This window comes from Hippocampus comes, unplaced genomic scaffold (genome assembly GCF_001891065.2).
Source record: "Hippocampus comes isolate QL1 unplaced genomic scaffold, H_comes_QL1_v1.1 scaffold82, whole genome shotgun sequence".
NCBI lineage: Eukaryota > Metazoa > Chordata > Actinopteri > Syngnathiformes > Syngnathidae > Hippocampus > Hippocampus comes.
In genome coordinates, this window is record NW_017805135.1 from 761,634 (window position 1) to 788,707 (window position 27,074).

Here is a 27,074-nt window from a genome sequence, read left to right on the forward strand (position 1 = left end):
AGTACACATGTGAAATGCGTAAAGATGACAGAATACTGTACACCGTTTTACCAAACACAAACTTGGTAGAAAGTACAAAAATATCAAGACCAAACGATACAGAAAGTTAAGACGTGCAATGTTCAAATACGATGTGACAAGGGTCAAACATTTTCGAAAGTAAAAGCAATACATGCGCCCTATACAATGTACATTACAATACCGGTATTCAAATAATACAGACATTACAATTGTGCAACGATAACACAATCCAGAAAGTCAAAACGACTAAGGTCAAACACGACATCAAGTACACATGTGCACCGCTCAAAACAGCCTTGTTAGTACAGCATGTAACTCACGAGCTGTCTGTCCGATCGTGTTGGTGTGACCATTGGCCACAATAGTCGATTGGCTCGCTGGCCGCTTGTTGAATCCATTTAAAGCAGAACTGTGGCCAATTGTCAAGGGAGCGACTAATTAGCATTGGGGACTAAGGCTGCATATACGGCCGTCTTGGACATTTTGTGATTGCGTTGCCTTGGCAGAGCGTGTGGCCTGGCTTACAGATGAGCGCCATCAACATCCTCACTGACAAAAGCAATAGAGCTGCACTTTGGATTCTAATTAAACAAGACAAACACTCTCTTTGCTGTTGGGCTGTGCGTCTGTGGTGTGTGTGCATATGTAGTGTGTGCGTGTGTGTGTGTGTGTGTGTGTGTGTGTGTGTGTGTGTGTGTGTGTGTGTGTGAGGTAGTGCCGTAGTGTAGGATTGCAGAAAGTGCGTCCATAGTTACAGCCATGACTTTAGGGTTTATTAGTTCAAGGTTTAAAATGTAATCTACAATTGTCACGATGAGAGTGAGAAAGAGAGAGAGAGAGAGAGAGAGAGAGAGAGAGAGAGAGAGAGAGAGAGAGAGAGAGAGAGATAGATGATGAGCTCTCACTGGATCACAGCTATCTGTCCATGTACCTAGCTAGACATCTGTAGCTAGCTGTCTGTCCTTCGCTCCTTCCACGCTTCCATGAATAGATAACTAGCTGTCTGTCCATCATTCCCATCCACATTCTGCTTGTTGATACAGGTATACGTATTTTCGGTGGATTGCTTGACAGAAATAGCCAGGTTGATGGATAGCTATTGTAGAAAGTCAGAAAGATACTGAGACAGTCAGATAGCTAGCTAGCTAAAGATAGCTAGCTAGCTAGCTTGACAGATAGATAGATGTTTGCACAAGTTGGATAACAATCCTGATGCCCCCGAGGACCAGAGTTGCCCATCCCTGTTCTACTGAACTAGTTCAAAGTTCAGCTCACAAATCTACTCGTTGTAATTATTTCCTCCTGAATCCTCTCTGACCTTCTCATAAAATTCTTGACCATTAAAGAATGATACCATATTGTTTGCCTAGGTGGGGAGTCAGCTGTTCATAGCGCTGCCGTGTGTCATCGCACATTGTTTTTTGTTTTTATTTTCCCCTCCAAGCACGCATTGATAATGTACACGCTGTGCAACTGTTGGTGGCCGGGATTGTCGAATAACGGCCTTGTGTGACTAATTGAGGCTCATTTAGTGTATTTAGCGAGGTTTTCTCCTTGAAGTCTAACAAGAGAATGTCTGGCACTCTCGAAGAAAAATGAACTGCTGTTCATAAAAGGTTCGTAAGCACCAGAATGAGCTTGTTCACCGAACTGTTCATGAAGCAAAAATACACTGAATTCACAACACTAAAATATCTGTACAGAAGAAATTTCATCTGTGCTCTGTGTTACACAAAGAGCACATTTGACAATAAACTTGTACTTGACTTGACAAGACAGAATAAGATGAAGCAATACGTGTTCCAAGACATTAGTCACACCCCGAATGCTCCGTCTCACGTGAAATGTCAGCACTCACTAATGTCACACAAAAAGAAAAAAACTGAGAAGCAAAGAAATAAGCCAGGAAATGAAGCAATTAAAACAATCAAAAGCACGGGAGAAGGGCGAAGGTGGAGACGTCCCTCGTTTGCCCCGCCGCCCCATTAGCGAGCGGTCGCAAATATATTGTGTAAACACGGACTCATCATAATGGGCGAGTGCCAGATGAATCAAAGTGGAGGGGCGAGGCATTAAATGGAGACGAGGCGAAGCTGGCGGTGAATCAATGTGCTTGTCACATGGCCGTCCTCAGGGTCCTACCATTTTTTTAAATCTAATTAGCCGCACGCCGCCGCTTTGGCGTTGCCTGTCCGTCAAGCGCTCACCAAGGTCAGTCTCACCTTCAGAGGTCTCAGTGGAAGCACGGTTACTGCTCAATAACTGCACCATGACTCCTTCATCCTACTCCGTGCTTGCCTTTCACATACAAAGGCTAACATTGCCCGTCAGTCGCAAAAAACATTTCACCACCTGCATAACATTAAAATATTGTATCTAATGGTAGATATGTCAAAAATTCTAGAAGCAAGAGAAAATATAAACAGTTCAACATTAAAAAAACAAAAAACATTTGCAGAGAGGCGGCACTGAATTGAGCCCTTTGCAAATGGAGGCACATGAACGGAGCGAAGCCAAAGCGAATGTTTGGCAATCTCTGCTCGGAGATCAATAGGACGGAGATGTTTGATTTTGCTCAAACGTGCCTCCTAACGTGTCATCATCACTCACTTGGCCTGAGTGAAAGGTCACCGTTTTCAAAGCAGCTCCATGTCCATGAAAAACTTTATTTAGACAGGATGATGACAAAAATCAATGACCTTGTGTGTGTGTGTGTGTGTGTGTGTGTGTGTGTGGTTGCGGATGCACTGACCAACACATTTAGACGGCTTTTGCACTGCGCACATGCACACACACATCTAGCGCATATCAGACACAAGGAAAGTCAACCCAAATTTGAACCTCTAGAGTGTCTTAAAAACTCAAGACGAAGGCGTAACCCCTGCTTGGAACTGAAACCCTCTCTTACACCCTTGCCTTAAAACCCGAACCTTAGTTTCAAGTCGAAACAGCTGCCCTGATTCAATGGACGATGCAAAACTTCCAAGGGAATGCTGTTTTGGTGTCCTCATAAAATTGTCATGTCCCCAAATGGATGCCTCAATGTTCCCATTTCCTGTCTTTTTCTATATGCGGAACACTCCGCTTTTCCTCCATCTCGCCTCAGCGCCACGCCGCCTCGTAATAGCTGCGTGAAATAAATATGACCGTCTGTGAAATATTGAAAAGCTTTTTTTCCGACGGTCCGCCGGCCTCACCTGTGAGCTTTCGTGGCCTTGCCTGATCCTGGCAGGTTGGCTAATGGCGTCCACGCGTGCACAAAAGTACTCCGTCCTGAAATATCAACACGGTATGAGCGAGCGACCACGTGTCAGTGTGATTGTGTTCAAACTTTGAGCGCAATCCAGTTGCTGTTTTTATTTTTCATTTGCCACAATTTCACATTTTTCTCATGGGACTATTCAAGTGAATAAGATGCCCCGTAATAAAAGTTCCTCAACTTTCAAGCCATTTAACTAAAAAACAAAATACAGAAAATTTGGGCTATTATTCTTCACACTCCAGAAATGTCTATTTTTACAACAATTTGACATTTTCATCGTGAAATGGCCAAATTTAAATGAATTTGGCCATTTACAGGTAAATGAAGCAATTTTATCCATCAATAACGACACAAATTATCTTGCTCATGTTAAAAAAATTATATATAATATTTAATTTTGGTGCTTTTCAAGGTGACTCAACTGATTGCGAGAAATGGCCACTACATTTTAATTTTACACTGCTCAGTTCATTTTGGACTATGTACTCTTGATCACATAAAAAAAAATTCCACAATTTGACAATAAAATTCCCAATTTCTTGTCTGATTGGAAACATGAAAACACATTTTCCATTTCGACAATCCAATTAAATCCACAGCATTTCAGTTCAGCCTTCAGCATTCGCACGCAATCTCTAAATCGCAATCTCGAGTTACGACTTCAGTTGAAATTTGAAGCTGCAGGGGGAGCCCAAGAGGCGGCGTACGTTCAAGTTGGAGTGCACAACTGCGTCCAGAACTCTTCGGAAATGATAGACAGGCAAATGACTGCGGGGAAAACACATGAAAGTCGTTTATCGAAGACAATTATTTCTCTTTGAATTCATTTCTTACCCCAACAAATGACATCCTAATTAATTGCGGGGTCAGAGCCAGTCCCCCCCCCCCTTTTTTCCCCCTCAAATTGCTAATGAAACAGTCTCTGGAGTCTAGACAAACGTTTGATGGTTTATCAAGAATGGAGGCCGCTCCGAAGCTGAAAAGAATTCATTGTTGTGTGCCCATGAAAGGCCGTCTCAATCTGGAGGAACTAAACAAATGGTGAGAACGTCACATCAGGAAAATAATACGGCAGGCTTTAACGGAGGTTTTTTTTTTTTCTTCTTTTATAGAAAACCTTTGTTTGACTTTATCTTGGTATGGGAATATTCCTTTTGTCTCAAACTGAACATGCATACTTCCTTTTTCGTTCCTCAAATGTTCTGATGAGCCCAACCCCAATCCTGAACACGATCCTAATCCTGAATCATTTCTAAAGCTTGACTTCAAATTATCCTCTTCTTCTATTTACAATCCTCTTGTGTTAGTGCCACCATTATGGGTGCTTATGGGGAATACCATTTTAACTAACATAATCCATCTATGCATCCATCCATCCATTTTCTGAACCGTTTTTATCGTCACGAGGGTTTCGGGCATGCTGAGGCCTATCCCAGCTGTCTTTGGGCAGTATGCTGGGTACACCCACAGAACTGGCTTCCAGCCAATCGCATGGCACATATAGACGAATAGCCATCCGCGCTCACACTCACATAGGGACAATTTTATTTATTTTTTTTTGTGTTCAATCAGCCTGCCATGCATGTTTTTGGAATGGGGGAGGAAACCGGAGTACCCAGAGAAAACCCACGCGGGCACGGGGAGAACATGCAAACTCCCCACGGAAAGGCCGGAGCCGGAATCGAACCCTGCACCTCTGCACTATGAGGCCGACGTGCTAACCAGTTGTTCCGCCGTGCTGCCCTAACGTAATCCTTTTGTTGCCCAAACCCAATCCAACCCTGAACATTCTCCTAAACTACGATTACAACCAATTCCATCCTAACCCAAATCTTATCCTTACCCAACAACTTAATCATTTCCCAATGCTAACACGTGACCCAAACTAATCCCAAAATCCTAACCCTACTTTGCGACCATTTTAACCCCAATCAATCCCCAACACTAATCTCACCTCACTATAACTGATCCTAACATACAAATCAATCAGCGCTCACCTTCGTTTTTGAAAAGTCCTAAATACTAACCCCACAGGTTCACCCGGTCTTCTTCTCCTATGAGCGTTCTGGACCTATAGCAATCTTGTGCTCTTCTTCCCACTGGTTATCTTTTTTTCCCCTTTCTAATACGCTCTTATCTGCACCGCATGGCTTCGCTTCCCCATTGACATCCCTCCCTCCTCACATGATCACTCGGCGGCCGCAGAGTCTGAGCGTTATGCGGTTAAGTAGCTTATTATTACACTATTTCTAATGCGGACATGAAGTGTACCCGGGCTCTTTCACTTAGCCACTTAAGATAAGAGAGACACATGTAAAAGAAGATTCTCACGTTACCTTTACGCTTAAGCCTTCCATTTTAAATATGAATCACAGCAATTTATACCAAAAAAAAAAAAAAAAAAAAGTCTTGCACGTTTTACAAAGATGGAAGCATGGTGGAATGGGTGACTCTGGTGCCCATACAAGCTGCAGCAGAGCAGTAGTGCCAAATGACCTGATGTGAGTTTGGGCAAACTACACTCGACTGAACAATAAGAAGGAAAACGTGATAGGGAAATTCATTCATTTTCTGATCCCCTTTATCCTCACAAGGGCTAACCCTCATTGTACTCTTTTAAAAGCCCGAAATGCACCCTTTTCTCACATCGCAAAGGGCCGCCATTTTGTCCTGTACTGCCCCCTGCTGTCAATGGAAATTGACGTCAAACCGCCTACTGGCTCGCCTTGCAAATGTCACATGACCACACCCAGAAACCAGGTGACCCTTGACATTCCCAAGGTGACATCATATGATGTCACTTTCAATGGACAGTAGGTAGCGAACCTAACCTAAATAATACCCAGAGGTCTTAACTCCATCTTTACCCAATCCTCAACCCCCAAACCCCGTCGAATCCCTAATCTCCCCAATTTTCCTCCAAACTGCTCCAAACGCAGAGTGTGTCAATGTAGCCAGTCGATGTCACATTCGTGACGGTTGCAGGTGCCACAATCAACCGAGTGAGTCACCTTGCTGCCGCTCTTCTTTTCTTGTCATGCAATCTTCCAAAGGCGAGAAAATGGAGTCAAGCATTTGAAAGAAATTGAAAAAAAAAAAAAAAAGAAAAATGAAGGATGTGAGGACAGTGAGGCGTGTCGGCGCGATTTGAGCGCTCGGCGTGGAAGCGCTCGTTTTTCTGAAGGGGTCATTTGGATCTTTCCCGGCGGTTCGGGTTTGCCTTTAAGCATTCAGACAGTGAGAAATCCTCAGCGGGGGGATTGCTGGCCGTAAAGCCGGCATTAAACAGATCCATCACCTGGCCCGCATCATCGTCTGGGAGCGGCACTGCTGTCCAATAATACAGTCTGCTTTCCACAATTCCACCTTCCCCACAGCCACATGGCGACCATAAACGCCACGCGCACGCACGCACGCACACAAACACACCCAGAAACAATGTTTGTCTTTGTCTTGATTGATCATCTCCCCCAGCGACAAATGTTTCCAACCTTTCTTTCCCATTTAGCCGAGCGATTGTAATGTTTTTTCTCAAAGAGAATCCAAAGAGAGAACTGTTTAGTTTGGAACTTTCGGTTTTTGATGTGTCATACTGCTAAAGGTCGGAAACAAGACCAGCCATGTTTTTTTTTTTTTTTAACCACTGATACTGTTGAGTGTCACAGATGGCTGGGCTGGTCACTCAATATTTCTGCATAGAGAGACCAATCCGGGCTGCAACATACCCAATAGTGTAAATAGATGGATAGAGTAAATGCATGTAAAAAAATAAATGCAAAAAAAAACGAGATCAAGGGTGTCGGAGTCTGTTGGTCTGAGGTGACAAAAAGTAAAAACGTTGTATTATTATTTTACTAGTATTATTATTATTCAATATGTTTGCATTACAGTACAGCATATTTCTTTTTTCAATTTTGTTTTAAAAAGATTAGCTCAACTGGAATTTACTCACTTGCTTGCCTGCCTCACAAACACCGACTTGTTGCACTCACAAAAGCTGCAGTTGTAAACCAGTGGCCTCCAACCTTCATGGCGCCGCAGAGTGGTGCAGACAAGAATATTTTTTCAGGTTTTTTGCTGACCAGCAACCGTTTGACATTTTTAAATGGCCAATTTCAAAGCATCTGCACTGAAAACCGCCACAGAAGCCATTGTGAGGAACTTCTTTTTTTCAAAATAGCTTCATCTTTGAAAGGTAATGCCAAGTCATAGATGGCGTTTTTAAATCCAGGTTCCGTCATTGTTGTCTTCGTAATATTGCTTCTTGTTTACTTTACTGCAAACCAAAGTACATAAGGATGAGGTCAACTCGGCCACATTTGTTAGGGTAAGCTCAGAGCTGGTCACTGTCACTGTATCATATGATCACCCAACCCAACGTATATTGCCCATTTATACGGATTTATATTCATATGCGGACTGGTGGTTGGGGGCCACTGCTGTAAACAATCCGAACGAGTAGTTCCTATGCCCTTTTCCTTATTAAACTTTCTTCCTTGGATTGCTCACCACCCACTTGCTCCTCTCGAAAATCAGAACTAATATTCACACCTAGCTTGAGTCCCCTCTTTCCCTTTTCTTCCCCCTTTCAAACGCTTCCTTAGCTTTCTCACCGCTTGCCCGTCGCTCGTACACCCACTCACTCATCTTGAAAAGCTTCTGTGAATAAACCATTGTTAATCGGGCTCGGAAAAGAACTTGTGGGATGGTTCTGTGCTGTTTCGCGTCGAACGTTATCGCAGACAGGCAGACTGATGCGGGCCATCGGCAGCGATGCATCAGCATGTCGAGCAAGGTCAAGCATTACCTCTCACTCTCCCGCACTAACTCTCTCTCGCTCGCTCTCTCTGCTGCAGATTTGTCTGCAAAAAGTGAGATGAAATGTCAAGAGCGGAGCGACGGCTCCGCAACGCCACATTCTAATTAACTTCCACTGGTGGAGATATTCCCTCATCCTTTCTCGAGCTCGCTCGCATATGAATCTTTCATCTGCACCTCGGAAGAGCGAGTGCAGGCTCGCAGCAAAGGACAGAGCGATGCCTGGCAAGAGAAACGAAAAGGTCATAACATAAACGGTCGGGATATGATGGACGGAGGTCCTCGTGGGGACCGAGAAAGCGCATAAAAGCAGACAGCACCACTCAGGACTATTTGGATACTTAATGCATGGAGCCTGTTGTTTTAGAATGATGGATAGCTTCATGATGTCCGTGGTACTTATAGACCATCTATTTCCTACATCATTAGGGTGGCGTGTGAGCCGGAGCCGAGGGAGGCGGAATATATGCTCGGGTCGGCATGCAATTGCAGAAAACGTCTAGAAAGACAGACAGATTGATTCTCACGTTTACACTTACAGTCGTCAATGAACTTTAACAATATCAATCCTTGTTATAGCAGGCAATCCTCAGCTAACAGCATAAGGGGCTAATAAGCGCCATTTGATTGCGTGGTGAAGTTGTGGTTTGTGTTTGGCCATGTGTTCATGTGCTGCATACACACAGAAACGTGCATGAAGTGTTTACCGCTGGGAGTCAAAATGTTTTTTTCTTGTATTTAGGGACACAGACTGGGCTATGCTTCCACAAGCAGAAGCACATTTTGTGACAAGGCAGAGGAGATGGCCAAACGACAACACGATCACGCACACTCACCGGCAAGATGATAAGAGCCACTCAGTAGAGCCAGGCAGAAAAGGAGACAGCTGAAACGGAAATGGGCAAACTCTGGCCGTAAGATGCACACTTGCATGAATATTAGTGATGGGGGGGAAAAAGAAACTTCAAATTTGCTTCATGAACCAGTTTCTTTACTCCTCTGGATGGCAACCTCTGTTGAACATTGGGCTGAAAGGACACTGACTTGCCTTCATTTAAAGAAATAATGCCATCTAGAGGAGTAAAAAAAAAAAGGTTCATGAAGCAAATTTGAAGCTTCATTTTCCGACTTCATTTTCACTGGCCAGTGTATGCATCCCAGTTGGCTGGCGAGTGCCTATTCGTTGAATATTAGTTGCATACACTGTCTGGTGAATGTGGTGCAGAAAAGCAAGTCGGCCAAACGACGGCCACAACATGTACGCATACCGTCAACATCCATCCCACTATTACACACGCACTCAACGGCAAGATCAAGCATGCTGTTACGCACATACACTTGCTGGCGAGATGACGAGAGAAAGCCCATGGAGCCTTGCTTGGTGCAAAAGCGTGACGAAAACTGGCCTCAACATTGGCCCACTAGCATACTGGGCAGAATGACGGTTGGCTCACTTTGATAAGACATTGCTATTTCTTCAAAACAGGCTAACTTCAGCAAGACAAGAAACAAGGTGTGTGAAGTTAGTCTTAATCTTTGGGGTATTTTGATGAAAGCATGTTACTGACATGTTATTCCCTTGACACAGTTTTAAACAGTCTCCTCTAAATTCCTAGTAAAGAAGTCCTGGAGAGTGAAAGCAGAGTGAAATATCACTTGACAGCTTAATAAAAAAGCAAAGGTATGCTTGTGATGTTCAAACATCAATGAAGCGGTTTCATCAGAGTCAGATATGGGAACCAGGAAGGAACGCAGCTCCCGTCTCCTGGGTGGGGTTCCCGCCGCACCCTCACATCAAAGGCGACCAATCAGGAGGCAGCGCGCATTTCTCTGCGTGCACGGCTTCGACGCGGTGGATAGAACGTTATTAGTCAGTGAGGACATGAATGAGCAGGTGGATACGAAAGTGAGTGCCTTATTGAGTAAAGTATGTTTATCAGTGAGCGAGTGAATGGGTTAGTTAGTCAGTGAGTGAATTAATGAAACTGTCAGTGAGTGAATTAATGAGACTGTCAGTTAGTCACTTAGTAAACTGCAAGACAGTTTGGCCTTTGTGTTTGTTTATTTAACGATCCCATTTGGGTTGAACAATGCACAGACATACTTCCTGGGGTCTAATAACTAATATATAATAACGAATGGGGAGGCCCGCTGGTTAGCGCGTCGACCTCACAGTGCAGGGATCGTGGGTTCGATCCCGGCTCCGGCCTTCCTGTGTGGAGTTTGCATGTTCTCCTCGTGCCTGCGTGGGTTTTCTCCGGTTTCCTCCCACATTCCAAAAAAATGCATGGCAGGCTGATAGAAAACTCTAAATTGTCCCTAGCAGCAACATGCTAACATAAAACCATTCCACAATGGCACACCCTCTGACAGAACCAATAGCGTGTTAAATTTATGGAGCCACTCATCGCTTGCTGTATTGATGGAGGTGCTGTCGGTAAAGGTCAAATGCATCAGTGAAACGAGCTTGAGTGTCGAGACATAGTTCGTCAAAAAGGAGGTGAGACGTGGTGCGCATCGGAAACGAAGGCTGGTCAACACTCAATGTTGGTGGATGTTTGACATGGACGATTCTGTAAGAATACACTCAGAATACAATATAAACATATTAGATAACATCTTGTTATTCTGTGACAAAGCACCAAAAGGAAGACCAATTGAAATTGAAAAATGACCACTGTGAGGCGCTAATGAGTTTCAACAGAGTCTAGAAAGTCCTGTCAATGAATTGGTAGTTGTTGAACGGATTGTTTAGTCACTGAGTTAGTGAGTCGGTCAGTCAGTCGCTGACAGCGTGTTAGTAAGTTAGTGAGTGTGTGAGTCAATGATTGACTGTGTGAACAAGTGTGTCAGTCGGTCAATGAGTCAATTAGTTAGCCGGTTAGTTTGATCGACACTGAGTGAGCAAGTCTGTTGATGAGTGGGTGGATGAGTTAGCAGGTGAATTAATGGGTGAGTCAATCTGTTCATCGGTGTGCTAGTCACTGGGGTGGTTAGTCAAATCGTGATTCCCTTATTTACTGAGCGCAAGCTCGTTACTGCGCGAGTTTGTTTGTGCGTTAGTCAATCCAAACCGACAGGTTAGTGATTGTGTGGCTGTTTTTGCAGTTCACCTGAGTTGAAAGCATTTGGGAAGCTGTTGCTGAGAGTTAGCTGCAGATGAGGAAGGTGCTTTTGCTTGTTGCTGACAAAAGACAGATCTCAGCATGTCCTTATCAGCCACATAGGAAATGTTCACGGGGTTTGGGCTGGGAATAGGATTGGCATATTCGCGGGAAAGCCAACAGCATGGTAACTGCCGACAAACTGAATAGCAAAGAAGAAGACGCTAAGCCACACACCCGGGATGCTGGCTGGCCAATCATAACACAGCACAGAGGTCTGTTTAATTAACACCAAGCAGACATCTGTCGCTAACTGCTCTTCGACAATCCATAACTCAAGTATGAGAAAGCGTGTGTGTGTGTGTGTGTGTGTGTGTGTGTGTGTGTGTGTGTGTGTATGGGTGCAGGGTGACAAGGGTCAAGTGATGCTCAGGCATTGTGAGCCGAAGAGATTTCCACTTGATTAAAAGTCACTCCAATAGCCAATAGAGCAGAAAGTTTCCACTTTGTAACAGAGTGTTCACACTGTGTCATATCCTATTTGGAGCTTCCACTTCGGACTCTATTTTCGGGCCCAGCACAAGTCTAGCAGGAGGTCTAAATCCGAATAGAGTCGAGTAAGACCTTGTGCGGGTATTTTTACAGACATGCGCAAGCTGGCACATCACATCATGTCGGATTTTACTTTTTAAACCAAAGGGTGTTTTGCGCTATGGTGGGTGTGAACACAGACAATCAAAGCAGCATCTCTAATTTTCTTTAAACGCGGCGCATGTGAAGCGCACTGATCATCATTGTCACGCTGGAAGAAGAAATTGATTTGCTCGAGTCCGGTAGCAGGTCCAAGCATGCAAGGTGCGTTTACAATGAACTGCAAGAAGACCTCTATGGGTGGATGATGTAGAGTTGGCCAGGGATGCAGCTCTGCCCCGCAAAGTGGTCACTTGGAGATGGCCTTTCACGCCGATTGTTCGTGTCTATGTGTGATCTAATCCTAACCCCATAATAAAGTGAAACACTTAAATTTACATCCTTACCCTTGCCTTCCAATCACAGTCCCAAACTCATCACCACAAAAGCTAACCATAACAACACTCCAAAAGCTAACCCCACCAAACTCCTAACCTAATCACAAACCCTCAATCATAATCCTTAAACTTGTACCAAACACCCCTCACCTGACCTCTATAACCCTGATTCTTTTACACCTTTAAATAACTGTATTGCTAGCCGTATTGCTAGCTGTATTGCTAGGTTGCTTTTTTTTGTTTTTTTTACAATATGGTCTTTTTTTTTTGTTATTGACAGTGTGACACTATTGTGCTTCCACAGTCATCTTCTCTCCTCATTTGCCCTCTGATGTCACATAAAAAAAATAAAATTAAAAAAAAAAAGTTTTACTTTGACAGCAAAACTATCGTGGTTTCCTGTCAAAATAAGCATGAACATGAGAGTGAAGGCTCCTATTTTGAATTATGTAAAGAGGCTTAGTTGACAAAGCCAGGCCACGGTGCCGTTACTTTGCCCTCATTGCTTATTCAACACGCCCAGACTGGCGCTGCCGCATTAGCATGGAGGAAGAGTTTTCCTTCAGCTCCTCTTCTTCAAACATTGACTGACTGACTAAAGACCGCCACCGCTATCTTATTGAAATCCGATCTTGAACTGACTTCAAATCTTTTGAAACCGTAACCCTGTTTTGAACTCCCAGGTGTTGTTTTCTGTCCTTCACCTTCGCTAATGTTTTTTTTTGTACAATTGTTTTTTCTATTCCCTAGTCGCTACTATGCTTAAATAAAACCCCTAATATCAAACCCCAATCCCCTTTGAAACCATGCCCCAAGCCTGAAACCTTAACTTGAAACCATAAATTTGGCTTCAAACCCGAATTGGAAATATTGACCATCATTTGAAACCTCAAACATGGCTTGAAAGCCTAACTTTGGCTTCAAAGCCGCATTTGAAACTCAAATCCTAATTTAAAACTCCAACCCTTGTTTGAAACCCTGCCTCAAGCCTGAAACCCTATTTTCAATTCAGAAACCTGTCTTAAAACCAAATACTAGTCTTGAACCCCTTAAACTACTTTTGAAACCCCAACCAATGCCTCAAAACCCTAGTTTGGTCTTAAAACCTTGAAACCCTTATTTCAAACTTTTAGTTTGGAACCTGAAGTCTATATTCTGCTCATATTTGCTTATTTGCATACTCATACAATAATTACTATACTTGCATATTGCTCATACACCAATGCTCAAGACCCTAACACTAGCTTGAAATCAGTTCCCCCGGCCCCTTTTTTTTTTTTTTTTAAACCTAACTTGAATCCTCCTCTGAAACCCCACCCCTTTCTGGAAACCCTAATTTGAAACCCAGACCTACTTCTTACATCATCACTTCCAACCTGGGATGACACAAACCGGCTCCAAATGAACAAATGTTCACCGACATCTGCAGCATGTTGTTTGCATGTTGGGCAGGCAAAACGTTAGGTTGAAGAGTCCATCAGTTCACACAAGCAGCGACAAAGTGAACACTTGAGACAAAACCACACAAACACACACACACACACACACACACACACACGCAAAGTGCAGTAAGTAATTGTGAATCGATAAACAATTCCAGTAGTGTATCATAACACAGTGCTAAGCGACCTCAAGTCCCCGACCACCAAAGCGCGTCTCCATTTTCACGCTAATGGACACCCCCCAGTCACATGAAACCCGGACTGACATCCCCGGGAGATTCCGCGGCGGAATTTATCATCAGCAACATGTGAAGTCATCTGCTTTTAAGGCTTTGATGTTTCATAGCGCTGAACGGAAAGTAGTGACCCCGTTCTTGTAATAAAAGCTCGGGAAAGTCGTTTGGGCAACGGGTTGAAACTATTTTTACAATCATCTCAACAAAGAAACAACTCATCTGACCTGAGCTATAAAGCCAGATTTGAAACCCTAACTTAAGTTTCAAAAGCTGACCCCAACCCCAAAAAGTCTGCGTTTGAAACCCAAAAAATTACATCCTGCTCCCTGGTTGAAACTCTACTGCGGCTCGACACCCTCATTGGACTTGTAATTTTGAACACTAATCCTAACTTGAAGCCCCACAAGAAATGCTATTAATAAAAATCCACATTTGTGGGGTGACAGGAAGCACGCTGTATGTTGAAGCTGACGCTTCGGAATGAGCCAATTTCAAACCAGGAAATGATGAGACCGAAAATGGTAAGAAAAAATCATCCATCAGTCACGCGATACACACACACACACACACACACACACACACACACACACACACACACACGAACGCGATCACGCACGCGCGTGCACAATGGTTGTCATGTTCGTTTTAGCAGGAAATTGCTCATATGTCAACTTGTCTCGATGGCCATTGGACGAATTAGCTCACTGGCAACATACTTTCACTTTCATTATATTTCGTACTTGTGTTTCGTATGATAGTTACTCCAGTGAAAAAAAGAGAAAAAGGTCCGTCAACATGTTCAGAAAAGTTGAAAGCTGGTTCTTATAAAAAAAAAAAAAAAAAAAAAAAGATGACGACTTGGTTCAGTTAACATACAAGCATGGTGTTTTGAAACAAAATTAGCACAGCCTTCTGGTGTGTGACAGTGTTTTCAAAAAAAAAAAAAAAGTGTGTGCTTGCCGCTACGGAAAAAGAATTGCACTTCACTTCCGGTCAATCATGACTCAGACGGCGTTCAAAATTAACAGGCTGCCTCAGAGACAACTGCGCGCTGTCTGATAATATGAAAAATGACGAGTCGGGACCCCTTGACGGACTTGGGGAGACGCCACCCACAAAGATTTTTTAAAATTTATTATTTTTTTTTTACGTTAAATGCCTCAGTCATTTTGGGTGTGACATCGCTTAAAATCAACAGGATTCTTGTACTGACGTCAATTTTAAGACAAAAAAAAACCCTCAAATGAACACTCCGTTCATGAAACAGCAATTTAGACAGTGTATTCAATTTAATATTTGTGGAAAAGGATTGGCAAATGAGTGAATTTGTTTATGATTTATACAATGTCCCAAATTCATTGGAATTGGGGTTTGTATATGAATTGGACTGTGACAAAATGAGTGAAATTAGTAGATTTATTTTAAAAAAATGTTATTAACCCTTTCAGGGACAGCGGTTACTACAGTGGACAGCTCATCATGTTATCAGGTTACAGGGTGCATGATAGGGTTAAGTTACGTATGAAACATATGTGTTTGGATTCATTTTATGTATTTTTTTTTTATGGGCTCCATATCACTCAAAATGATTATAAATCTTGAGTTAAATTTGAAGGAGAGAGCCTTCAATAGAACTTAAACACTAAATACAAATACTGTACACCCATAAAATGATTCCATTTGTCAAATATCAAATCATGAGTTTCTAAAAGTGAAATGAATTATATTACTACCGTATATGTGAATTACCAATCGGGTCACGTAAAACTCAAAGTCAACAGGATTCTTGCATCTTCAATAATGAATGAATACTTTTTGTTTAATCAAATACTTGCACATTTCAAAAGCTAAACGCATGAAAGTACTGCGGAAAAGTCCGGCTGAGCAGCGGGTACCTCAAGTCAATTTACAAACAAATATTATCAACTGAACTCAGTCACCTTGGCCTGATCAATTTTTTTGTTTCATGTTTTTTTTTCCGCAAAGGGACTTTTATTTCTCTGCATCTATACATCTTAAAAACCTTTTTTTTTCCTTTTATGACACATTCAAGAACATCCCTTAATTAATGTGTGTGTAAAACATTTGGATGCAGACATGATGATTTTTTTTTTGTCAAATTCAGACATCTTTATAACACAGGACAAAATGAGGGGAAAAAAGGAACTCATCTGATTGTTTTGAAGACATTTTCTTAAAGAGAGAGAGAAAGAGAGAGTCACATTAATACAAAGAGCTATCATGGAGTACCAGTATCTTAATATACCGCAGCTGTTATATCACATTTTTATATTCTGTAACATGAGTACATGGTCAGAAGAAGCCAACGTTTGCTTTGCTTGAGGAGGGGGGGAAACAACAGAAATATAAAGTGGTCCATGAGTTCACCCGTGAAAAGAAAGAGCTCACCGTGAACGCCATCGAGCCTGCAAATGATCACAACCTGTGCCAGAATGTCTTGGGATGGTCACCACAAGAGAATACACAAAAAGCTTCGACGGGAGGGGGCGGATGTCGTCCCGCCGTACTCGATCTATCTCACAACACTTGCTATCCTGGCCCTAAAAGTCCATGAGGAAAAAACATCCATAACACCGAATTGCAACACTTGGTCACTCAGTATGTTTACAAAGCGGTTTTGGAGGTTAGTCCAACGGAAATTGGATTCCTAGATGTACAGACCTGAACGCACCCGCGATTGAAAGCGAGTCTCCATTGGGCCGTGACTACAGAATAGTAACAAAGAGTTCTGAGAAAAAATTCATTTTGTCTTGTGAAAAATTAAGATTCGTGATTTGGCAGTCGCAAACTTGCCAATTTCGCCATTTTGTTGTTTTTTTTTTTGGGGGGGGGGGACATTTTTTTGTGGAAAACTCAACCATTTCATGATTTTGTGGTGTTCTACTCACAAATTGTGAATAACGGGTTTACTACGTAAGAAGTACATTGTTTGGAATTTGATATGTTCGCTGATCCACCTGAAGTGTTTTGAACAATCAACATACATGTTGTTAGTTTTTCATGGACAGCTTAAAAATGAAAAAGTGACTGAAATAAAGACATTCTCTTCCCACCAGATCACCACCTCTGCCATATTGAATGTCTCAGATGTATTTTTTTTCTTCCCTGTGGCCCCAAATCCTCCTTCGATTAGATACCAAAGCGTTCAGCCGGACTAAAGCGAGCTGTAAACATACTGAGTGAAAACAATTAATCAAACAAAACAAACAAAAAAAACCCATCACAATTCACTGATCACTGCTTGATCGATAAAGTACGTGCTTGAGGCAAAAGTGGCTCTTTTTATCAGCTTGTCGTCGTTCAAAAGGCCACGGGAGCGACGGCGTGTAGCTCGCTGATAAAAGAACAAAGGAAAGAAATGTGAAGGACAAGCGAGATTTTTCTTGATGACTCGATGGTAGAGATAAAACTACTCTGCAATCGCAGACCCACATTTAGACAGAGCAAGAAAAAAAAAGTACACGGTCAGTTTGCACAGTTTTCACTCATCGGAAACAGGCTGAAGCAGCGGCCTTGAAATGAAAAAAAAAAAAAAAAAAAACTTCTCCAGCTCATCTCATGTTGGCTAATTAAGCATGAATCTGGTTTGTTGAGTCCCGGAGGAGCTAGCTAGCAGCCTCACAGGGGGGTGACTCAAGTTTGCAACGTCCTCTTCAAATTTTAGTGACAAACTTACACAACTCTCCAAAAGTTAGGTAGAATGAACTTTAGGGTGAAATTTCACGACAACATTTCTTTCTAAAGACATTGACTTTCACGCATATCTGCAATTCCTGCTAATGTCGCTCTTCAGCTAGCTGGCCACTTACTTGCCTCTGAGCTCATCCTGTTTGTTAGGGTGTCATCTTGATCTCATGACATCAAAATATGAACAGGGACGATGGAGGCTCTTCAAATTTCAATTTTACTCGACCCAGACAATAACTGGTTGCACAAATAGTACTAAAACTTAAACGCACACGCAAACGTTTTGAGAAGGTTAAATTACATTCACTTGCAAAGGTTACAGCTATTTTAGGCTCACCCTGAGAGCACGATATCCCCAAATTTTTGTGAGTCGAGTAAATTCTGACCTTTTGCTCAAACTCCACAGCAGTAATGGGCAGCATGTAGCGGGACGTTGAAAAGAAGGAAAAATGTGCTTCCTTGGAGTGAGCTCAGGTTAAATCTGCTTTCGAAGGGTGCTAGAGAGTGCTAGCACGATGTTAGCCGTCTATTCGCCTACCCCTGTTTCTCCACCAAAACAGCTCGGAAGTATCATGGTCCACCAGATTTTGGAAAAATTTTGCTCCCAAAGCCAGTTTCAGATGGGTGACGCTAAATTGTGTGGGATGTTTTTGTTGTTGCCTGTGTGCAGAGTTTGGCAGCAAAGTTGGGACGATTCACACAAAACCACGAAACTCTCCACACCACAAGGTCAAATAAAACAATAAAAACTCAGCTCGAAGGCCATTGACATTTGGACATTTCTACCACGAGCAGACCCACAAAAAAAAAAAAAAAAAAAGTCATGCCCACAAAGACACAGGAAGTCAGCCCATTTTGGGCAGGGGATGCCAGTGAAGTTTGATGACGCATCATCCCCACATTTTCACTGAATACCGCAAACTAGGAGCCTCCCGCTGGCAAAAATGTGTCAATGTATCGATGTAACGAGAGTCATAACTCCCCTCTTGACGCTGCGGTCACCATGTGCGTCAATACGCCATGTTTTTGCTTAAGCCTGTTTCCGAGCTATATTGAGCCTCTCGCTTGAATTGTGACTTTCCCCTTGAACACGATAGCGAGCGTCTCGGCTAACTCCCGGCAAGAAAGCACATAAGCAAAGAAAGAAAACCTTGAATTATTAAACTTTAAAGTTTCTTCTGTGAGTTTCCTTGCAAGGGGGGCGGGGTGGGGGAGAGGGGGGAGAACACCTGCAATACTCTGGTTCAAAAAGCTGCTTTCCCCCCTCTAAAAACGACTTCGTGTGCGTGAACACACGGGCGGCAGGAATGCTATTTTCCAAGCAAAGTGTAGCGGTGAGGCGGCGCGACGCCAAAGTCTTTCTTTGTGGCTTTTACCGTCACCAATCGCGAGCCACCCAGATCACAGTCAGAAAAAAGGAATTGGGGGGGAATAAAAGTTGGCAAAAAATAAGTTAACATAACTTTTGACACGTAGAACTTTACAATATGTACATTCTCTTTTTGTTTTTCCTGTTTAAATTAAAATAGATTTGTCTGTTTGTCTGATCGGTTCTCTCCTTCGCCTGCTGCCTCAGCTGCATGTTAAAATCGCGTCGTGCTCCAGCCAATCAGAGTGCAAAGTAAGGCTTCCATCCTTTTTAAAAGTCTAAACAGTTTTGGTCGTCGGTGTCTCGGGCGGGGCGGGCGGTGCCCTGTCGGAAACGCGACAAAAAAGAAAAAAAAAAAAAAAGAAAAGAAATAAATATAAAATATATGTAACATTTCCATATATATTCATAAAACCAAATGCCAAGATGGATTCTAACTCTTCTTATCAAACTGTGGCCCTTTGTTGTCGTCAATCTCAATATTTCGGTTGTTTTTTTTTTTCCGCGGGGAAAGAAAAAGTCTTTAAACCTGTACAGCAAGTAAACAGAATGTAAAAGTGCGTGTTTTTGTTGTTGGTTTTTTGTTTTTGTTTTTATATTTTATCCACTATATCCAAAAGTGTTGCAGGCACTTAAGTCCTTCCCAAACATTGTAGGTGGTTTTCCTCGACAGTGACGCAGGGGGCTGGGGGGGGTTTGGCTATTCCCGTACTGGCTCGGTCTCTAGCCCAGGATATCTAGGTAGACGGGCGTGGCCTTCCCCATGGCGAACAGGACCTTCTGGATGTCCTTGATGTTGAGTCGCTGCTGCGGCTCCCGCTGCCAGCAGCCGAGCATGATATCGTACACCTCCTTGGGGCAAACGCGGGGCCGGTCCAACACGCGGCCCTGAGTGATGCAGTCGATGACCTGTGGGTGGAGTAGAAACAATGAGGGATGTGGACTGGAAAAAAAAAATAAAAATCTGAATCTTAGTGGACCGAATCACAAATGGAATGATTTGTATTGTACAGTCATTGGAGTGAGTGCTATTGTAGCTCAGTGTCACGGGAGTGAATTGTATTGTTATCTATTTGTAACTGGAGTGTATCGTAGCACATCACGAGGAGTGTTACGTAAATCAGTAAATCATCATTCTCGTGAATTGGTGAGCTTTGCGAATTGAACACAAAAGGCCATATTCTCACATTTGAGCAGAAGTCCTTTTTTTTTTTTTTTTCCCCTTTAATCCGCCTGAGGTTACACACTTGTCACCTCCGCATATCCTCCTGTCCAAATTTCGCAACCTGGAAATGTGTGCGCGGCTACCAAAGAGGCGTGAGTCACCGAAGTCTGAGGCTGCCTGTAAATCATGGACTTAGTTTTTCCTGAAAGCTATGTCAAAGAAAACCATTTGGACAATATAGCTCACCTTAAATGTGAAAATACTTTCTGTCACACTCTACACTCGGAAGAAGAGCACAAGTGACAGGCTCATTGGAATAAATGAATGGAATCATCCTGCATGGTAATTGGACTGAATCCGCTTGCATCGTCACTGAAGAAAGTCGTATCGTATTGTAATTGGAGTGCATGTTACAGCATTGTTGATCGTTTTATCTGTATCGCATGGCTGTGAGTGTATGACAGCGTCCTCAGTAATAGAGTTGCACAAAGGAAACCGATTGCTTAGCTTTGCTTGTCATGACCAAAATTTAAAAGTAAACCTTTTGCTAAAAACATGACATTCATTACCCCAGGTTGTTGACACTCGGTTCATTAAAACAAAGTCATGGGGATTGTTGCATTTTGATCAACACAAAGTGGATCTTTACTAAGAATTGAAAAGCAGCGGCGCTAACCGCGTGGGCGGCTACTTTAAGACCTTGCTAACGGGATGAGTGATTGTTGCCTTTGTTGGGCTCGTACTCCAATTAGCTGCGTGAATAAATGTTGTTTTGACACTCTGACGTTGCTTCGTGGGACCACTATTAGAGCTTAAAAATTAGCTCATTTTTTTTTTTTAAAAGGTGTGTAATTACCAAGGCACTGCCGTTGACGGGGGTGGGAGGGGGGGACCCCATAACACACACAGAAGCACACAACGTTATTAATTTCACACGTATCTAATCATAGCGTCAAAAAACAACTCATTCAATAATTTGCTCCAATTTGTGGAATGCGCGCTAATGAATAGAACACAGCGGACTCAAAGGCAACACCAGATGAGTAGCTTATCTTGTGAGACTTCAGCGACGTGAGCTGACCATGTGTTCCACTTTTTTCATTACATTAGGGTACGAGTAATGTGAAACCATAAAGTATTGAATACCACCAAAAACGGAAAGTGAAGTTCGTGCTCAGTCAAACGTAGGGCAACAACAATGAGTTGGACCAATGACAAATGAAATGTCAATGAAGAGAAAAAAAAACAAAAAAAAAACAGATTGTTTACCTCGTTGTTACCCAGCTGAAACCAAGGCTGCTTGCCGTATGTGAAGATCTCCCATAAAATGACGCCGAAGCTCCACACGTCGCTCTCTGTGGAGAACTTCCTGTACATGATGCTCTCGGGAGGCATCCAGCGGATGGGTAGCATGGTGTGTCCTCCGACCTGATTGAAGAAGAGGAAGATTCAAATACACACCAAAAAACAACACACACACATCCATGAGAATATTCAGTCATCAATGTAACTCGCGGGCATCGGGGGATTAAGTGATACCGCGGGTTTAACATCTCATGAATGTCTGGCGCCATCGCTGCTGGATGGCGAAGAATCACCCACCACCTGTTCCAATACGCGGTGGTGAAATCCTTTCGGGGTAGGGTATTAAACAACACCATTGTCGGCGGAGGCGAACACCTTCAGTAAGCGCTCCAAGGAAGTCTTCTGATCACTTTGTCGATAGTAACGGCTGAAAAGCCACTGCTGGCGTTCATGCAAATGTTTAAAGTCTGTTTACATCCAGAATGTATAGGCTATGTTCTGTTTGTATTCATATAGAAGGCAAAGCTATAGTGCACACGGAATCTCTTGAAACGGATTGAAAGGCAACCCGGCATGAAATGAAGTCATAAAATCCCAGGCTGCATATTAATCCAGGAAACAATCATTTCATCCATGGATCCAGTAATCCATGAGTTCAATTCTCTTTACACACACACACACACACACACACACACACACACACACACACACACACACACACACACACACACACACACACACACACACAAACCTGCTTATTCATTCATTAGTTTGTCGATCACTTTTACTCGATTGCCAAACGGCCTGACTATCCACCCTTCTTTTGCCAATCCATCCATAGATCTGTCCATTCATCACTCCATCCGGCCATCAAGGCATCCATGAATTGATTCATTCAATCCAACCCACCACGCATCTCTGCCTGGCTGTGCGTTCATTCCTCCTTCGATGGAAATTGCCGGACAATCATTTGACACAACGTTCCATCCATTGCTTCTTCTGCCCCTTCACTGACAAATCACTCGAGCCATTAACGTACGGTACCGTTTCCATCCATTCATATGACTGTGCGGCCCGCCATCCATCCACACCCATTACACAATTTTTCATCATTTGTCTCACCAACCATCCGCATATCTGTCTATCGGTTTAAGTATCTCGTTGTCACAAGCATCATTCCAACATCTCCTCATAACGATTTCTACTCATGTAAAAATAAACCTTCAAATTGGGTTTGGAACTATAAGGGATCGGGATGAAAACGTCAACCTGAGCGCTGGTAGCAGGCAAAGCAAGAGCCAAAGGCAGAGAACGGATGTGCACACCACGATCTCTTGAATGGCTTCAAAGGCAGCCGAACATGAAATGAAGTCCCCGTCGCTGTAAATCCTCCAAGGCTGGATATTAATCGATCAAACAATCACCCATTCATCATCTCGCCCCTCAGCTTCCATTTGCAGGCACGGTTTTTAAAAATCTATTTCCCTCTTTCTCGTACCCGCGTGTGGCTGCTTTCATCACAGCGGCGATGAGCTGGACAAGACGGATGTGGCGAAGAGCGGCGCGGTATTGTGCGTTTCAGCTCGACACGCTAAAACAATATTAATCATGGAGATCACACAGATTACGACGGGGGTCTCGTAGCAGGGGGAGGTCAAATTACACTATCGACAGATCATATAAATAACACATGGCCACAGAGTCAAGTCTACCGGCGGAGGAACAATTTATCCTCGCTGTTATTACACGCGGATTTAGCGCAGTACTTTGGTTCCAGCCTGAAGAGAACCGTTGGAGAGGACAAAAGGTTCCAATCAATGGAGGTCCTGACTTCAGTATTTTGTTGCGTCTGCTGCCTTGCTCACTTTGCAATCCGAGCTTGTAGAATTTACGGGAAATGACCTTATGCCCCGACACAAAGTTATCTGGCTCTACTACAAAGTGTTTTGAAATGATATCGCTTATAGTTTGGAAGGAAAGTCGGTTGGCAGTCAATCTGTTGCTGTTTGTGAAATTATGCTGCACACAATTCTCAAGCACACATGGGCAGAAAAGCTGCCATGTGTGAAAATTCTGAACAGAAAAATTTGTGCCATCAGTAACACTAAACCCGAAGCTTCTTAACACACACACACAAAAAAAATAAAAATACCTAAACCGATGAACGGTAGGCTAGCAACACAAGAATTAGTAACTAGTAACACTAATTCTAGCCCTCTGATCTTATTAGGATTCAAATAAATAGTGCGGAGCACTAATTACCCACCCTAATCTTATTCAAACAAAACCCTAACCACGCCAACCCTAACCCTACAAACCTTAACACCTAACCCAAGTAATATACTCCCTCACTCGGAACCTAACCCTAAAACGACGATCTCTACCTCTAACTCTGTTAATAACTCTCACTGATGACCTTACCCCTAACCCCAACCAAACCCCAACCACCTCTAACCCGAACCCAAAACCCAACTCTAGACCTAAACCGTACCAACACTAACCTCCAACCATATTACCTCTCCTAACCCTGATCGAGAGTTAGTTCACTCAGTAATGCATTCATCCATTGCATCAATCCTTTCAAGCATTTGCCCATCAATCTAGCCACTCCTGCATCTATTGGTCCATGGGACCATCCAATATCTGCCTGTTGGAACGTTCATCCATTCAATCATTTGATTCTATCCAGATGACCGGCCGTGTAGCCATCCGTCCGTTCGTCTATCGAGCCAGTCGTCCATGCATTTGTCTGTCCATCCACACGCATCCACAGATCTCGCCATCTGCCCATCCACGCCTCAATCCGTCTGACCAGCGGTTCCTCATCATTTTGCTGTTCTTTCCATTCATCAGAGTGTCCGGCCATCCATCTGTCCAGCAATTTGTAAAACTGTCTATCCACTTTGCATGTTCCACTCTCTTTGTTCATTCATGATTATCTATTTATTCCTTGAATTCATCGGTTCTGGTCATCCATCATTATTGTCCATTCATTTGTCAGTTGGCCCATCCAACCATGAACTCATTCAATTTCTCAAATTGGGAGAGCCGGTGCCAGCCATTTTGGACCATTTTGACAAATTTTTGACGGCCTACAGAAAATTGAGTTCTCTTGCTATATAAAAATGGAGCATACCAAAACAAAGCTTTAAACGCACTTCTTTCATCAGGAAAAAAAGCACATTTCTACCTTTTACCATTCTTTAGTAAACAGCAGTTGAACATTGGTAAAGTTTCTTGAAAATACTGAGAAAAGGGATGAATGTCAAGCACTTGAAATTTGATCCTATTTTTTTTTTTTTGCATTTGGGATACCTCAATAATTTCCACAGCCTCGATACTGACTGAGGTGGTGTGTAAAGCTCTTTATTAATATTTTCAAATAAAAAACTCACAAAACGTGTTTTGAGTCTGTCTGAACCTCGCTCATCCATCACTGAATGTGTCCTTTCGTCTAGCCATCCATCCATCCTTGGATTCATCCGTCCACTTGTGCACCTGCCTCTGGCTTCAGGTTCAATCATCTTCTCTTTTTATTCACTCATCCGCCCCTCCACCCATCCATGCAGTTGTCCAATTGTTCAGTCATTCATCTATCCATTCCTTTCATCCATCAACCCATCACCTGTTAGTCATCTGTTCACTCATTTAACTGTCACTTAATTTATCATTCCATCCATCCAGCCATCCACCCAGAACTCGCACCGACCCACCTCTATGCACACCCGTGCATCCATCAATCCAGCCAACCATGCATTCATCCATGCATGCACACATCTATCCATCCATCCATGTCAGCTGTCCATTAATTAATCCTCTCATCTGTCCGTCCATGTATAAATCTATCCTCATTTCAAATACAGTACGAAGAAGAACCAGCCCCAAAGTATACGCAGAGTGACATTTTCCGCACAAAGCAATCACAGGAAAATGCTGTCATCTTTACTAATTGCCTTCCTCGCTTTGAAAGGCAAACACGTTTTCCTCGTGTCAGCTTGACACAGCGTCTGGATCTCCACCATGCTCGTAAAAAGGCGTCAGATTTGACAAGCTGCCAAACAGGCGGCTCCTTCCCTGGGCGTTTATGCACAACGTCCTCCAGCGCCAGCACTTTGTCAAACTTTAACTTGCTGACTTGACGTCTCTCGTTTGCCTTCTCGCTTGTCCTTCACGTCCGATTTTGAAGCAGCTGAGGGTCAATCGCAGCACATCTGGAGAAGATGTTCGCAAAACAACAGCAAAAAAAAAAGTGCCTTTCATACATATCGTTTGTGACAAGCAATTGTACGGAATCGTTTTACATCAATTGCTATCGACGCACTTCGCCTGGAGGTCCACTTATAGAAAAGCTTTCAAGTGCGCCTGAATGCTGACTGCAAGCCTAAAGCACAGTCCATTGAATTTCAGACTTTTCTGGTGTTTCAGCAAAACAAATGAAGTGCATCATTTTCCAATTCTCTGCTTGCTGGGTGAAATCTAAACACATTTGGTCGTCCTGTCTACGAGATCAAATGGCTGATATATTGTTGAATTTGGAAGCGTCTCACGCATTTATCCGCAGGTCCAGCCGAGGATTTACTGAGCTTTATTCCTCAGCTCCAATTTGCTTGACAGTAACACATTCAGACACGTTTGCACCTGTGCGTCGCCGCGCTACAAACTCTGTCTGCCACTAATCCCGCCAGGGGTTAAGTGTCGCATTTAGCATCCCAGTGAAATATTTTTTCTTCTGCCTTTTTTTCCTCACTGATTCTGCACTCGCATTTCGATGTACCCAGAGGGAGTTTGAGGTATTAGCTGCTTCTCAAAGACTGGGTGGGGACACGCTTTAGCGGTAAAAACGGCAAGCTTACTCTCAAAATAATTCCAAAACTAAAAACTGTGATCCGCCCCTGCCGGGACAGTTAAAACTGTTAATTCTGAAGTCATTCAACATCAATTAGGATGACGTCTGCCACAGTTCGATTAGCCACATTTTGTTCAATAACACACCGCATCAGTCCCAGGGGAGGCTTTAGCGGGAAGGGTATCGTTTTCCCAGCTAGAGTTGCAAGTTGCCAGGGCAAATGAACAGAGATGACTTAAAAGTGCAGTAATATGAACTGTTCTGTTTCTATAAAGTGTGCTGAAATAATAATGCGGGGATACATTTCCTCAATTTGGCAATGTTGGGACTAGCGTAGTGTCTCGTCTTGGACTCAGACAAAGTACGCTATATAAATCAAGATGTATTGTATTGTACGCTCTGGATTTTTTTTAAACTGATTTGAGGGCTTAATGTGTGATCTGAACTCCTTAAATTCTTGACTGACTCTCATTGGAATAGGTTTTGACACCATTGACACTAGCTCCAAAAAAAACGTTTGCCGTTACGATCCCTTTTAGGGGCTTTCGGGTTCGGATTTTACTCTTAATTTTGACCTTGACTTCTCAAAGTCATGGTACTGACATCCATTTGTTATTTTTTTCCTGTTCCGGAAAAGATTTCAAACTTGTCTTGCACTCAGTCCTGGATGGATGGTATGCCATTTATTAACTTTTCCTAATGATGTAGAACATGAAATCTTGGTCTTGTCCTCTGGACGGATCATTTTTAGGGGCTTTCGGTCTCCATTG

General features: G+C 43.0%; 1 protein-coding gene across 1 annotated transcript in view; it reads right to left on the bottom strand.

Annotated features, from left to right (window-relative positions):
• Nucleotides 1-15,889: 15,889 nt before the first annotated feature.
• ntrk3b (neurotrophic tyrosine kinase, receptor, type 3b) overlaps nucleotides 15,890-27,074 on the bottom strand; it is a 160,263-nt gene continuing 149,078 nt past the window's right edge. Inside the window, 2 exon segments of the mRNA XM_019866554.1 lie at nucleotides 15,890-19,897; nucleotides 21,423-21,581. Coding sequence (XP_019722113.1) covers nucleotides 19,712-19,897; nucleotides 21,423-21,581 — 345 coding nt within the window. The 3' untranslated portion in view covers nucleotides 15,890-19,711.